This window comes from Rana temporaria, chromosome 6, assembly GCF_905171775.1.
Source record: "Rana temporaria chromosome 6, aRanTem1.1, whole genome shotgun sequence".
Classification (NCBI taxonomy): Eukaryota; Metazoa; Chordata; class Amphibia; order Anura; family Ranidae; genus Rana; species Rana temporaria.
In genome coordinates this window covers 20,671,740-20,686,443 of record NC_053494.1, presented here as the reverse complement: position 1 = coordinate 20,686,443, position 14,704 = coordinate 20,671,740, and the positions used below count along the sequence as shown (strand labels likewise).

Here is a 14,704-nt window from a genome sequence, read left to right as displayed (position 1 = left end):
TGTGTACAGGGCTTTATTGTAAGCTCAAGTGAAAAGGGCCATCCGATTCCTCCTGTATTTATTTGTAGTGTAACTGTACTGTCTGCCCCCATGTTGCAAACTGTTGGCGCTTTAAAAATTCTGTATAATAATAATAATTATTGGAAGAGAACCATTTATGTCCCTGCTTATACAAGAATTAGAATGCCTAGTCTTAAATCAGAACCCCAGCTAAAAATAACACTAAAAAAAGTTATAATAGCCTGTTTAAAATAAAATAAAATAAAAAGCAGCTTTTGAAGCAATTTCCATCTCCACTCTGGAGCTGGTATTGGATTTTATGAGTCTTCTGGGTCATTTAGCCTAGGTTCACACTGCTGCGAATTCAAAATCGCGGTAAAATGCGCGATTTTACCGTGATTTCGCGGCCGCGATTTGCCGTGATTTCGGCCGCAATTTAATGTAAATCGCGGCCCGAAATCGTAAAAAGTAGTACAGGAACTACTTTTTGAAATCGCAGATGCGGCGTCGCACTGATTAGGACAGTGCCATTGCCGACAATTGCCGCCGATTTGAGATGCGATTTGACATGTCAAATCGCATCTCAAATCGTTCCAAATCGTACCCAGTGTGAACCAGGGCTGAGACTGCTTTCTCTCAGCCTGGGTTGTCATGGACCCGCCCCCCAGCAGAGAAGCAGCACAAGTGATGAGCTCATCTTTTTATCACTCTGCTTTTTCCTCCTATCAGCATGTTTCTTTAATGTATGAACAAATTGGCTCCTTGTGCAATTTATGACAGCCATGCAGACCAATTTGATGCAGTGTGTGGCGTATGGTCTGAGCACTGACAGGCTGACCCCCCACCCCTTCAGCCTCTGCATCACTTATACCTCTATTTCCCAAAGACAACCTCTGGATATGACGCTGAGCACGTGCACTCAACTTCTTTGCTCGATCATGGTTAGGCCTGTTCTGAGTGGAACCTGTGCTGGTAAACTGCTGTATGGTCTTGGCCACCGTGCTGCAGCTCAGTTTTGGCAAATTTCTTATAGCCTAGGCCATCTTTATGTAGAGCAACAATTCTTTTTTTCAGATCCTCAAAAAGTTCTTTGCCATGAGGTGCCATGTTGAACTTCCAGTGACCAGTATGAGAGAGTGATAACACCAAATTTAACACAGCTGCTCCCCATTCACACCTGAGACCTTGTAACACAAATGAGTCACATGACACCAGGGAGGGAAAATGGCTAATTGGACCCAATGTGGACATTTTCACTTGGGGGTGTACTCACTTTTGTTTCCAGCGGTTTAGACATTAATGGCTGCGTGTTGAGTAATTTGGAGGGGACAGCAAATGTACACTGTTATACAAGCTGTACACTCATTACTTTACATTGTAGCAAAGTGTCATTTCTTCAGTGTTGTCACATAAAAAGATAGAATGAAATATTTATAAAAATGTGAGGGGTGTACTCACTTTTGTGAGACACTGTATCTACAGCGAAAGGAAAAGCCGTGGTTGCCCGAAACAAATTATTTTTTTCTGTATGTAAAAACAAGGTTGGAATATCCGATGGAGTAGGGTAGGGGCTTTGTACCAATCTGAATAGACCTTTAAATTATGCTCCTGAAACCTTTGTGCACGGTGTTGAAAGCTGCTCTCCAATCCTCTTCAGATAACACAATCCCCAAATATTTTTCCCAGTTCTGGACATGAGGGGACAGATTGAAATTAACAACAGCTGGCTATAAATAGTAGAGATGCAATGGCATTGTCGGGATTTGGAAACACAGCTTCTCAACAGTTGTAAAAGTAGAAGTTTAGTGCGTCAGAGAGAAAGAGGAGCACAATGTCCACAAACACAGCTATTTTGTATCCCCTATTGCCTAGCCAAATATCTCTCACTTATGAATTGGTAGATAAACTACACAGGAAAGGCTGCAAGGACAAGACAAAAACAATGGGTGACAAGGGGCTTCCCTGGCACGTGCCATTTGTTATCGGGAAAGCTTCTGACATGCTACTATAAACTCTCACCTTGGCCTGTGAGGAAGTGAATAAGGCTCAAATCCTGCTGCACATGACCTTCCCTATTCCGAGCAAGGATAAGACTGCCATCATGTAATCCCATACCACTCTGTCAAATGGCTTTTGACATCCATTGATAGAAGGAAACCAAGGGTGGCATGCTTAGTTAGGCAGTGATGGATATTCCATGGATAGGTAATCAGATAAAATGTTCCTTCGTATTCCAATAGGATTTTTTCCGTCTGAAAATTTGAGAACCAGCTTTCAATCTTTTGTTGGCGGAAATTCCTACAGCAAAAGTCCGATGGAGCATACACATGGACGGTATTTCCGTTCAAAAGCTCACATCGGAATTTTCTATCGTGTGTACGGGGCATAAGAGTGGTGAGTTGGAGTTTGATCTGTTGTAACGATCTGAACGGGACTGCAAATAGACTGTAATGCCGCGTACACACGGTCGTGTTTTGTGATGAAAAAAAAACAACATTTTTAAAAACGTCATTTAAAATGACCGTGTGTGGGGGAAAATGTCGTTTTATGTCTTCTGAAAAACGACCAAAAAATAATTCGAGCAGGCTTCAATTTTTTATGTCGTTTTTCAAAACGTCGTTTTTTTTTTGTGTCATAAAAAATCACCGTGTGTAGCTGAAACTACGTTTAAAACAACGTTTTTAAACCCGCGCATGCTCAGAAGCAAGTTATGAAGCGAGCTTAAATGGAACAGAGTGCCGCCGTACGTGCTGAACGTAACCGCGCTTTGCTAGAGCATTTTGAAGAAACGATGGTGTGTAGGCAACGTCGTTTTTTCATCACAAAAAACGACCATGTGTACGCGGCATGAGGTGACCATATTTTTTAAATGAAATCCTGGGGGCCTTTTTTTTTTGCTAGTAATGGTGGCAATCTGCGACTCTGCCTGTCGCCGCCTGCCTCGCAGCCTATCAAGTCTTACTCTCCGGGCCCCAGATACTACTGGGTGGGGAGCGCCAGGGAAGGCAAGGAGATAGGCAGGCGGCTGACCGGCACTTGAGTCAAGGCAGAAGAACATGCAAGCGGAGCTGAATGGGCATGCAACCGAAACTGAAGAAATATTCCCTCCGCTCCGACCAGCACATGATCATCAGAAAGGGGCACAGATAATGGAAAAAATACAGCCCCCCAAGCTAGTAGGAGCGGCGGAGCGTGGGGGGGGGGGAGTAATTCAGATTTTTTTTTAATTCTGCTCTGACTGTCTTTGAAATTCCCCCAGCCCCTGTTGAAACCCAATCCGGGGACAGACTTGGTCTGGGGACAGTGTCCTCAATCCGGGGACTGCCCCCGGAAAAACGTGGATGTCTGGTCACCCTACTATAGAGGAATCTAAAAGAGGGTTTAAAGGCAAGTTAATGTCTCCCCCAAACACTAGAATACCCATCTCAAAGGCAGTAAATTGGTCACATACAGTCCAGAGAAATGTCATGTCTTCCAAAGTTCCTATGGTACCTTTGAGGAATAAAGATCTACCATTCTGGATCTGCCAATTGCTCATTGATTTGCAGGGAGAAGTTTTTAAAGATCAATATTGCAATATCTTTGGTATATGCTCCCCAGAGTAATCCCCGCTCCCCATATTATTTATGTCACAACTCTTTGTCTAGTAGCCTAGAAAATGTCCATTACTTTTTTTAACCTTCGGTGCCCATTGATTTCAATAAGGTTTGGAATCTGCACCTTAATATTAGTAAGGTTCACACCAAACCTAGGGGGAATTCCTAGTCAGAGGGAGTACTATGATCTCTGTGAGTGGTGATAACTACCTGGAAGAGTTACACCAACACATTACTCCTTTTGCAAGCACTTATCATGAAAAAAATATATCCAATGATATGAACACTGTAGTAACACTAACATGTTTACTATGAATACTTCTGTTTTTCTCAGTATAGTTTAATACTTATTTTTAAAAATAATTTTCTCTCTCCAAAAGAGGTGTTTGTGATTAATTGTCAGAAAGGAAAAACTCTAGGTCGGACTTTGGAAGCAGATTGGAACAACAATGTATTATCTTAACAAATTGGATTTTATTGAACATGGATACATAGGAATAAACAATATTAAATTAGAAAAAAGTTATCGCCTATTGACGGCCACGCAATGGCCAGAAGAGACGGACGTCACATATACCCAAAGGAAGAAATTATGTTTCAACAGTATGGCATCAGAAACATGCGTGAGCCCCTGTGCATCAACGCGTCTCGCTGGATCGCTTCCTCAGGACACACTTTGGGGGGTATAGAACAGGTCTCGCTGATCCGGGCATTCGCCACTGTCTACACAGGCAAAATGAGAGCTTGTATGGTATACTTATCATCAGACAGACGTATTCGCTGAATTGCAGTCAGTAGTCACATTCACATGAAATAATGAGTATAGCCCTTCAAAAACTTTACAGTTGCATGAAGGTTATCTACTTCACAGCTATAACCGCATAAATCCACAAGGGGGCAGCACCTATAAAATGTGCCTGTGTATCTTCTCCTAAAAACTATAACTGCATAAATCCATGGGGGGGGGGGGGGCCAGCACATGTAACGTGTGCCTGTATATCTTCCCCCGAATGTACTATTCTTGGTACTTTCGGGGGAAGCTACACAGGCACAAGTCAAAGGTGCTGGCCTCCCCCCACCCCCCGTGGATTTATGCAGTTATATTTTTTAGGGAAAGATACACAGGCACATTTTACAGGTGCTGCCCCCTTGTGGTTATCTACTTCACAGCTATAACTGAATAAATCCACAAGGGGGCAGCACCTGTAAAATGTGCCTGTGTATCTTCACCTAAAAAATATAACTGCATAAACCCATGGGGAAGATACACAGGCACATTTTACAGTTGCTGCCCCCTTGTGGATTTATGCGGTTATAGCTGTGAAGTAGATAACCTTCATGCAACTGGAAAGTTTTTGAAGGGCTATACTCATTTGTCGATGTGAATGTGACTACTGACTGCAATTCAGCGAATACTTCTGTCTGATAAGTGTACCATACAAGCTCTCATTTTGCCCCTAGAGGCTGAACCATCTTTTCAAACTTGAAACCCTGGCTTTGGTTATTCTGGTGTTATGACACCCTTCCAGGGAGAGTGCTGTGTAGACAGTGTCATATGCCCGGATCAGTGAGGCCTGTTCCATACCCCTCAAAGTTTGTCCTGAGGAAACGATCCAGCGAAACGCGTTGACACACAGGGGCTCGCGCAGGTTTCTGATGCCATATTGTTGAAACATCATTTCTTTCTTTGGGTATATGTAACCTCCGTCTCTTCTGGCCATTGCGTGGCCGTCAATGGACGATACCTTTTTTATCAGTTTATATTGTCTACGTCTATATCTATGTTCAATAAAATCGAATTTTTCAAGATAAAACATTGTTGTTCCAATCTGCTTCCAAAGTCCGACCTAGAAGTTTTTTTTTTCTAATACATTTTACGGATGTGGCACACGAGTGATTCACTATAAACTATGATTAATAATCAGAGAAGTCATGTTCTCTTTCAGATCCTCAATATGGAAGATGATCAGAACTGGTTTAAAGCAGAACTTAAAGGACAGGAGGGCTACATTCCGAAGAATTATATCAAAGTAAAACCCCACCCGTAAGTAACCCCAGATCAATGTCTTTCATCTAGTCCTGATTTCCAGCAGTGACCAAGAAATGGCTATGTTGAAAACCACTGCAGATATGACGCTTGCCATGCTGGACAAATAATCTGAGTCCTTCTTGTTTTTTGGGGGGAAAATACAAGAAACCACAGAGAGACAGGAAATTACATCATAACCATGTAGCTCCACTGGAAGAATGTTACATTAGAACTAAAAATTGTACCAAATAATTACATTCATTTTCTTTTTCTGGCACCAATCCATTGCAACACATGTTTGGTAGTAGCCCTGTCAATCCATTGGGGCATTTATGTGGTAAGCGGAGCTACTACTACATGTATGCTGCCATGGTATACTACTACATGTATGCTGCCAAAAAAAAAACATGTTAACAGTCAGCAGCTACAAATACTGCAGCTGCTGACTCTTAAAATATGGACACTTACCTGTCCAGGGCGCCCGTGATATCGGCACCCGAAGCCGATTTGTACCTCGGGTGGAGGCGCCGCCATCTTCAGTAAGGGAATCAGAAAGGTGAAGCCTTGCGGCTTCACAGCCTGGTTCCCTACTGCGCATGCTTGAGTCGTGCTGTGTATTCTCACTGATTCCAGCTGTCTTCTGGGGCCTGTGTGTCTCACAGAAGACAGCAGGTGGAGGGGGCGGAAATGTCGCAGATAGCCGCAGCTATCTATGCCCGGTAGTGGGAGAAAATACCTGGATTAGACAGGTATCTGCTCCTCCCTCCCCCTGAAAGGTGCCAAATGTGACACCGGAGGGGGGGAGGGTTCCGAAAAGCGAAAGTTCCATTTTTGGGTGGAACTCTGCTTTAAACATAACACTCCTAACACCACCACCTAGTTGCAGAAGCATTAATCACAGTGAGCAATGGGGAGCCAGATTTTTCAGCCAGTGTAGCTCTTGAACAGCTACAGCACCTTTGTGCTGGGAAGACTGAGCCACTGCGCATACGCAGGAGTGATGTTATTCCATACTGGCCAATCAAAACAGCTGAAGAGGCTGGAGAGAAGATGCTGGTAACGGCAAGGGACCTTGTGGGAGTCGGCCCTTTGAAGCAGTGGAAAAACTTCAGTTCCGCTTTAAATACAAAAGGGCTAGGAGGACCCTGCTTGTGAGAGATTACATTGTAAAATGGAGGGCGAGTGATACACACTGTAAGGGATGAGCTGATGGAGGAAGTTGAAGTACAGTCTATTTGGTAGAGTTTGTATAGTCTTCCCTGAATAGATTCTTTTTCAGGGATCACCTAGTATGAGGTAAGGAGCTCCAGGGGATGGGAAAGGCTCTGGAGAAGTCCTGGAGGCAATAGGAGGAGGTGACAAGGAAGCTAGACAGCAGAGAGGTCTTGGGAAGAAAGGAGTGGGTGGTTTGGATAACATTTTGAGATGAGATTGGTGATGTAGCTGGGTTTGTGGGTGTCTTTGTATGTTGTTAGAATTCTGAATTTTATTTGTTGGGCAAGTGGAAGCCAGTGGAGGGATTGGCTGACACTGAGCAGTTGGATAAGTGGATGAGTCTAACAGGTAGCCTCTACTATGATAGACTGAAGGTAGATTATCCTTCGGAGAGGTAGGCCAAAAAGAACAGAGTTGCAATAGTCAAGGCGGGAAACCAGGGAATAAAAAAACAGGGAATGAAATGGTACCTTGGTGGTGTCATTGGCTTAGAAGGGGCATATTTTGGAAATGTTACAGAGGAAGAGAGCTGCTAAAGTTAGCTATTCCATAGATATTCAAAGTGCTGCAAACAGTCCAGCGCCCGATGACTGAGCCACACATTGCATGGGATTCCCACAAAACAGAACTTTCATTGGTGGCATGTTTCTGCTATAAAATGGGTAGTAATGTACGTGAGGCTGAAGCTACATGAGCTCTGCTGTACTGAAAGGTGGAGTTGGATATATTATTTAGACATGAAGCTGTAGGTGCCCTTGTTCCCAGCACTGGTGATGAGACACATCTGTTGTGTTGGGTTATTTCCCTGAACTCAGTGAAGCACATAGGAAACCCACAGAAACCACAACTTACATTGCAACACGTGGTGGAATTCAGAGCACTGTACCGATCTGCAGGTGGAGTGTGCAACAAATACAGCCTACGCTATGTTTTTATAAGGAGGAACCCCACTAATGGTTTACTTAGATTGTACAGCAGCATTTCTCAACCTTTTTTACCCTGGAAATAATTTTCAGGTTGCAGGGAACCCTTGCCAAAACCAATTCATTGGTGGTCAGTGGGAAAAAATGGCCCTTACATGGGTGACAAGTGGGAAGAATGTCCACCAAGCAGCAATGCTCAGAATGCCACACTTATAGATGGCTTTGGGTTCTTGTGGATGGCCTTGTCAAGTTGCACTGACCCCAGAATGCTGCAGGCACCATCAAATGGTAGCTCAATCGGCCACAGCTTAAGGAACCCCTAGCAACCTCTACAGGAACCCTGGTTAACCTCTTAAGACCCGGACCAAAATGCAGGTAAAGGACCCGGACAGTTTTTGCGATTCGGCACTGCGTCGCTTTAACTGACAATTGCGCGGTCGTGCGACGTGGCTCCCAAACAAAATTGGTGTCCTTTTTTCCCCACAAATAGAGCTTTCTTTTGGTTGTATTTGATCACCTCTGTGTTTTTTTTTTGCGCTATAAACAATAATAGAGCGACAATTTTGAAAAAAAAACAATATTTTTTCCTTTTTGCTATAATAATTATCCCCCAATATATATATAAAAAAAACAATTTTTTTCCTCAGTTTAGGCCCATACGTATTCTTCTACCTATTTTTGGTAAAAAAAAAAATCGCAATAAGCATTTATCGTTGGTTTGCGCAAAATTTATAGTGTTTACAAAATAGGGGATAGTTTTACTGCATTTTTATTAAAAAAAACATTTTTTTACTGTAATTAGCGGCGATCAGCTATTTTATCATGACCGCGACATTATGGCGGACACATCGAACAATTTTGACACATTTTTGGGACAATTGTCATTTTCACAGCAAAAAAATGCTATAAAAATGCATTGTTTACTGTGAAAATGACAATTGCAGTTTGGGAGTTAACCACTAGGGGGCGCTGAAGTGGTTAAGTGTGACCTCATATGTGTTTCTAACTGTAGGGGGCGGAGCTGGACGTGTGACATCATTGATCGGGTTTCCCTATATAAGGGAACACACGATCGATGACAGCGCCACAGTAAAGAACAGGGAAGCTGTGTTTACACACACCTCTCCCCGTTCTTCAGCTCTGGGGACCGATCGCGGAACTCCAGCTGCTTCACAAATGAAAAATTAGCTAATTCCATATTGCCTAATACATAGGGTCCAATACATGGCTACCTATACTCCCACTACTCCCTTGCGCCATTATAATGATTTTAGTACATAAAATACATGCATATGATGGGAGCTGGGCAACATCATTGTGGCACCTAAAAAGTCCCAGTCTGATGACAAATTAACATGTTAATTCCAGATCACCAACAACAAAGCGATGTCAAAGAAAACCTGTCCCATCGTCTATACTTCCGACAGACCACACCCATTAATACTTTCCCAGTGCTCCCATGCCATGCTATTCATCTGCTGTGGCCCTCAGAAATACCTAGTACTTCAGGCACAGGGAAGCATTTTACCTTGTTCCCATTACTCTCAGGATGCAGTGCTTAGATCAAAGTGACCAGTGTCCAGGCCTGAAGACTTTCAGGTGGGGGAAAAAAGAAAGTCATGGACCCTGTGTAAGCTTCAGGGATTAGACCCAGAACTCCAGACAGAGAACAGACCTGCACAATAGTGTGGGGAAGGTAAGTATCATTTAATTAAGGGTGCCCTATTAAGAAAACCTGTGACTATACCATAAATGAGAAAGTGAAATATCATCTTTAAGCAGTGGGGTAAGCTGATGTCCTTTAAATTATGACAGTAAGAAAAGCAGAAGCCTTTTCTGATTTTCAAAACCACAATAGTGCAATTTGTCTTATTCTATGCAACCTTAAGTAATGGAGGCTCTTATCTTCATGATATAGTTGGTACGCCGGTCGGATCTCCAGGCAGGTAGCGGAGGAAATCCTGCTGAAAAAGAGATTTCTAGGCGCCTTCCTGATCCGTGATAGTGAAAGTTCACCCGGGGAATTCTCTATCTCTGTCAAGTAAGAAATAACACGTCTGTATTCTGTATGGATGTTTTTTTAATGCTCCCTTCTACAGTTTTATCATTTCTTGTTGAGAAGACAAGTCACATCTGCTGGCTATCCTTAGGCTGAGTGACCGGTCTCCTCCTTGACCCCCTCTAGTTCTGTAAGGTGAGTCTATAGGACAAAGTTCTGCAGACTCCTTTTGTTATGCTGGAGAAGAAGATCCTGAAGCTTAGTGATGACACTGGGCTTTAAAGAAGGTTTTCCCCTGTCAGAATCAGTGATAAAATCAGGATGGATTAAGGATTAGGGTTAAATATCTGATTTATATTAAAGTGACATTACACACTGGTTCACAAAAAATAAATTCTGTGCAAGTATGTATTCTTCATTTAAAAATAACCTCCTGTCCTCAGGAGACAGTAAACTGGCCATTTATGTACAACAGCTGGACAGCAGGTCATTAAGTGACTCTAAATTCATTTTTTTTAAAAGAAAATTGTATTCAAGTATGCATTCTGAACTAAAAAAAAGTCCCTTCTATTGCTCTTGGGCTCCTCCAAGTCTTCGAAAAGAAGTGACGAGGCCAGTAGACTTCCAATGCTTTCCTTCGGGAATGGTATGGCAGGGGAGTTATCATATTTTCGGCAGTGGTGGACAGCACCTTCCCCATTGTGGGCATGCTTCATCCTATCCCTATTACTACTCCCAACTGCGAATAGCACCCCGACCAGTCCCCCGGGTCCAACTATACCCTGCCTCATCTCTCGCCCATGTCTGCCCAAACTCTCCTCTGTTCTCTCTTTGCATAGAATTTATAACTTCTAAGAGGTTGCCACCTACTGGCCAAGCTGAGAATTGTTCTAAAACTCCCTTACATGCTCCTGAGCCGGACTAGAAACTATGAACTATGGGATGTGTAGTGCACATAGAGCAGTGTACATGATCGCAACTAAAATGCACTACGCTTTTCAAACAAACAGAAGTGGAGAAAAGGAAATATTTGGGAGTTCATAGAGGATGTTATGAACTATTTCATGAACAATAGATTGCAGGACCATTTATTTGTGGATGTTTATGGATGATTTTTGGAGAAGAAGGATGTTGTTTAGTGTCACTTTAAAGCGGAACTTTACCCATAACAATTTGACAAAAAATAATGTTCTTTAGCAAGGAACATACATTACACATATAAGACCCCCTGACTCCTAACTACCTTTGTATAAGACCCCCCCCCTCTATATTTACCGATCCCTCATCACCAAGGAGTGCAGGGAGGTAATCAGAGAGTGCCTCCCTCCCATCCAGGAATACTGACCCCCCTCAGGAGAAGAACACTTCTGAACAGGAGGAGTGCATGGGGGATTAAAAAAGACCCCCACCCCCAATCCATTCAGGAATACAGACAAATATAGGTAGACCCCCATCTAGGAATACAGGAACCCCCTCCCCCTGGACTGTAGAGGGGACCCCAACCCAGACCCCCCTCTCCAGGAGAAGGAGACCCCAAGCTAGGGGGATACAGGAAGGTGATCAGAGGGGACTAACTACTTTTTTTGTTTTGTTTTGTTTAATTCATTAAAGTGTATTTGTTATGAAAAAAATTGCGTTTGAAAGACTGCTGCACAAATATAGTGTGACATAAAATATTACAATGACCGCCATTTTATTCTGTAGGGTCTCTGCTAAAATATATATATATAATGTTTGGGGGTTCTAAGTCATTTTCAAATTTTTCCTTGTACAGTAAATAACAAATGTCAGAAAAAGGTCTGATCTTACACGTGTTTTCTATGTTTCTCCTCCTGATAATTACTTGGAATTGCTGTGCCTTTCTGAGCCCCAGAATCCCATGACGATGTAGTTGATTTTGTTTTAACCACTTGACCACTGGGCACGAAAACCCCCTTAATCACCAGACCAATTTTCAGCTTTCGGTGCTCTCACAATTTGAATGACAATTACTCAGTCATACAACATTGTACCCATCTGAAATTTTTGTCCTTTTTTTCACACAAATAGAGCTTTCTTTTGGTGGTATTTGATCACCTCTGCGGTTTTTATTTTTTGCGCTATAAAAGAAAAAAGACTGAAAATTCTGTAAAAAAAAAAAAAAAAATTCTAGTTTCTGTCATATTAGCAGGTTATTTCTCACACACATCATATGCATACTACAAATTACACCCCAAAACACATTCTGCTATTCCTCCCGAGTATGGCGATACCACATGTGTGAGACTTTTACACAGCGTGGCCACATACGGAGGCCCAACGTGCAGGGAGCACCATCAGGCGTTCTGGAGCACCCAGTCCAATTTTGACATTTCTCTCCTACATGTAAAAATCATCATTTATTTGCTAAAAAATTACATAGAACCCCAAAACATTATATATGTTTTTTTTCAAATACCCTAGAGAATACAATGGCGGTTGTTGCAACTTTTTATCTTGCACGGTATTTTCGCAGCAATTTTTTGAACGCGTGTTTTTAAAAAAAAAACTGTTTTGTGCTTAAAAAAAAAGAAAACAGTAAAGTTAGCCCAATGTTTTTGCATAATATGAAAGATGAAGTTACGCCGAGTAAATAGATACCCAACATGTCACCCTTCAAAATTGCACACGCTCGTGAAATTGCGCCAAACGTTGCTACTTAAAAATCCCCATAGGCGACGTATTGCAAGGTATTGGAGTATTGAGGGTATTGCGGAGTATTGGGGGGGTATTGCAGAGTATGGGGGGGTATTGCAGAGTATGGGGGGGTATTGCAGAGTATGGGGTGGTATTGCAGAGTATGGGGTGGTATTGCAGAGTATGGGGTGGTATTGCAGAGTATGGGGTGGTATTGCAGAGTATGGGGGGGGGGGGGGGTGGTATTGCAGAGTATGGGGGGGGTATTGCAGAGTATGGGGGGGGGGTATTGCAGAGTATGGGGGGGGGTATTGCAGAGTATGGGGGGGTATTGCAGAGTATGGGGGGGGGTATTGCAGAGTATGGGGGGGGTATTGCAGAGTATGGGGGGGGTATTGCAGAGTATGGGGGGGTATTGCAGAGTATGGGGTGGTATTGCAGAGTATGGGGTGGTATTGCAGAGTATGGGGGGGGTGGTATTGCAGAGTATGGGGGGGGTATTGCAGAGTATGGGGGGGGTATTGCAGAGTATGGGGGGGGTATTGCAGAGTATGGGGGGGTATTGCAGAGTATGGGGGGGTATTGCAGAGTATGGGGGGGGGGGGTATTGCAGAGTATGGGGGGGGTATTGCAGAGTATGGGGGGGGGGGGGGTATTGCAGAGTATGGGGGGGGGGGTATTGCAGAGTATGGGGGGGTATTGCAGAGTATGGGGGGGGGTATTGCAGAGTATGGGGGGGGGGTATTGCAGAGTATGGGGGGTATTGCAGAGTATTGCACTTTACTTTTTTTTTTTACTGCAGAGTATTGCGCAGGGATGGCTGGATCTGTGACTGCAATTGTCACAGATCCAGCCCACAGTGCGGCGGCTGCTGCTGCCGCCCGATCCCCCCCCCCCCCTCCTCTCACACTGTACCGAACGGTACAGAGAGGAGAGGGAGGAACCGGCGTCATTACATGACGCCGGTTTGTTTACAAGTGATCGCGCCGTCATTGGACGGCGCGATCACGTGGTAAGGAGCCGCTTCCATTGGCTCCTTACCGCGATCCGTGTTGCTGCGGGTCCCGTGGACCCAGCGAGCGCCTGTGATCGCGTGTGCGCGCCCGCTCGGGCGCGCAATTCTGACTCTCTGGGAGGACGTATATTGACGCCCTCCTAGAGTTAGGGAACCGCCTTGTAGCCGTATTTCGGCTATAGGGCGGTTACCAAGTAGTTAAAAATAATTAAAATTGTTCCATTATGGGGACTGGTTGGTATTTGGTGGTGTACATATTGTGTCCATGATGATATACACCTTTGTGATAGAAATGTACTTTGAGGTCCACTGAGTTGTAGTGGCTTCTAGTGCTGACACATTGAAGTCAGGGTTGCCACCTGTTCGGGATTCACCCGGACAGTCCAGGTTTTGAATCATGTTTTCGGGTTCCAGGTTGACCGAAACCCGGACACAGGATTCAAAACCTGGACTGTCCAACATTATTCAGACAGGAATGTGGCTCGGAACAGGGCCTAACAGGTGGGTGACGGGGCACTATGTGTGCTGCATTACTATTCTCTTCAGATCTGTTACAATCCTATAGTGCAGGGATATGCAAATAGCGGACCTCCAGCTGTTGCAAAACTACAAATCCCATCATGCCTCTGCCTCTGGGTATCATGCTTGTGGCTGTTAGGCGTCGTACACACGACCGAGTTTCTTTTTTCCGAGGAAACCGGTCGTGTGTACACTTTTCGACGAGGAAACTGTCGAGGATCTCGTCGAGCCAAAAAGAGAGCATGTCTTCTTTTTCCTCGATGGGAATGGAGAAATTTGGCTCGCAGAGATCCTCGACAGCCTAACAAGGAACTCGACGAGCAAAACAATGTGTTTCGCCCGTCGAGTTCCTCGATCGTGTGTATGAGGCCTCAGAGTCTTGCTATGCCTCATGGGACGTGTAGTTCTAAAACAGCTGGAGGTCTGCTAATTGCATATGCCTGCTGTAGTGTATACTGAAAAAAATAAAATAAAATTGCTGTGCGCCGCTAAAGTGTTCAGGTTTGGCTTGAAGAAAAAGTGGCAACCCTAATTGTAGTGCTTTTTTGTTTTTGTGGTTGTAACAGTTTTTATATGCTATTGTTTAAAAAGAATAAAAAAAAAAAGAAAGAGCAGGGCATGTTTCTGGCACTTTTATTAGACTTTTAGATAAGTGATAGAATGTTTTTTTAAATTATAGAACAAGTCCAGTTGAAGGTGACAAAAAACTACCAGCTATACCATGACTTGGATAAATGGGAGCATGCTGACACC

At 43.7% G+C, this 14,704-nt stretch overlaps 1 protein-coding gene across 2 annotated transcripts in view; it reads left to right on the top strand.

The window, feature by feature from the left end:
* LOC120943234 (GRB2 related adaptor protein) overlaps window positions 1-14,704 on the top strand; it is an 85,910-nt gene that overhangs the window by 20,857 nt on the left and 50,349 nt on the right. For both annotated transcript variants that reach the window (XM_040356424.1, XM_040356425.1), the window contains 2 exons: window positions 5,543-5,640; window positions 9,682-9,804. In XM_040356424.1, the coding sequence (XP_040212358.1) occupies window positions 5,543-5,640; window positions 9,682-9,804 (221 nt within the window). The remainder of the gene's footprint in view (window positions 1-5,542; window positions 5,641-9,681; window positions 9,805-14,704) is intronic.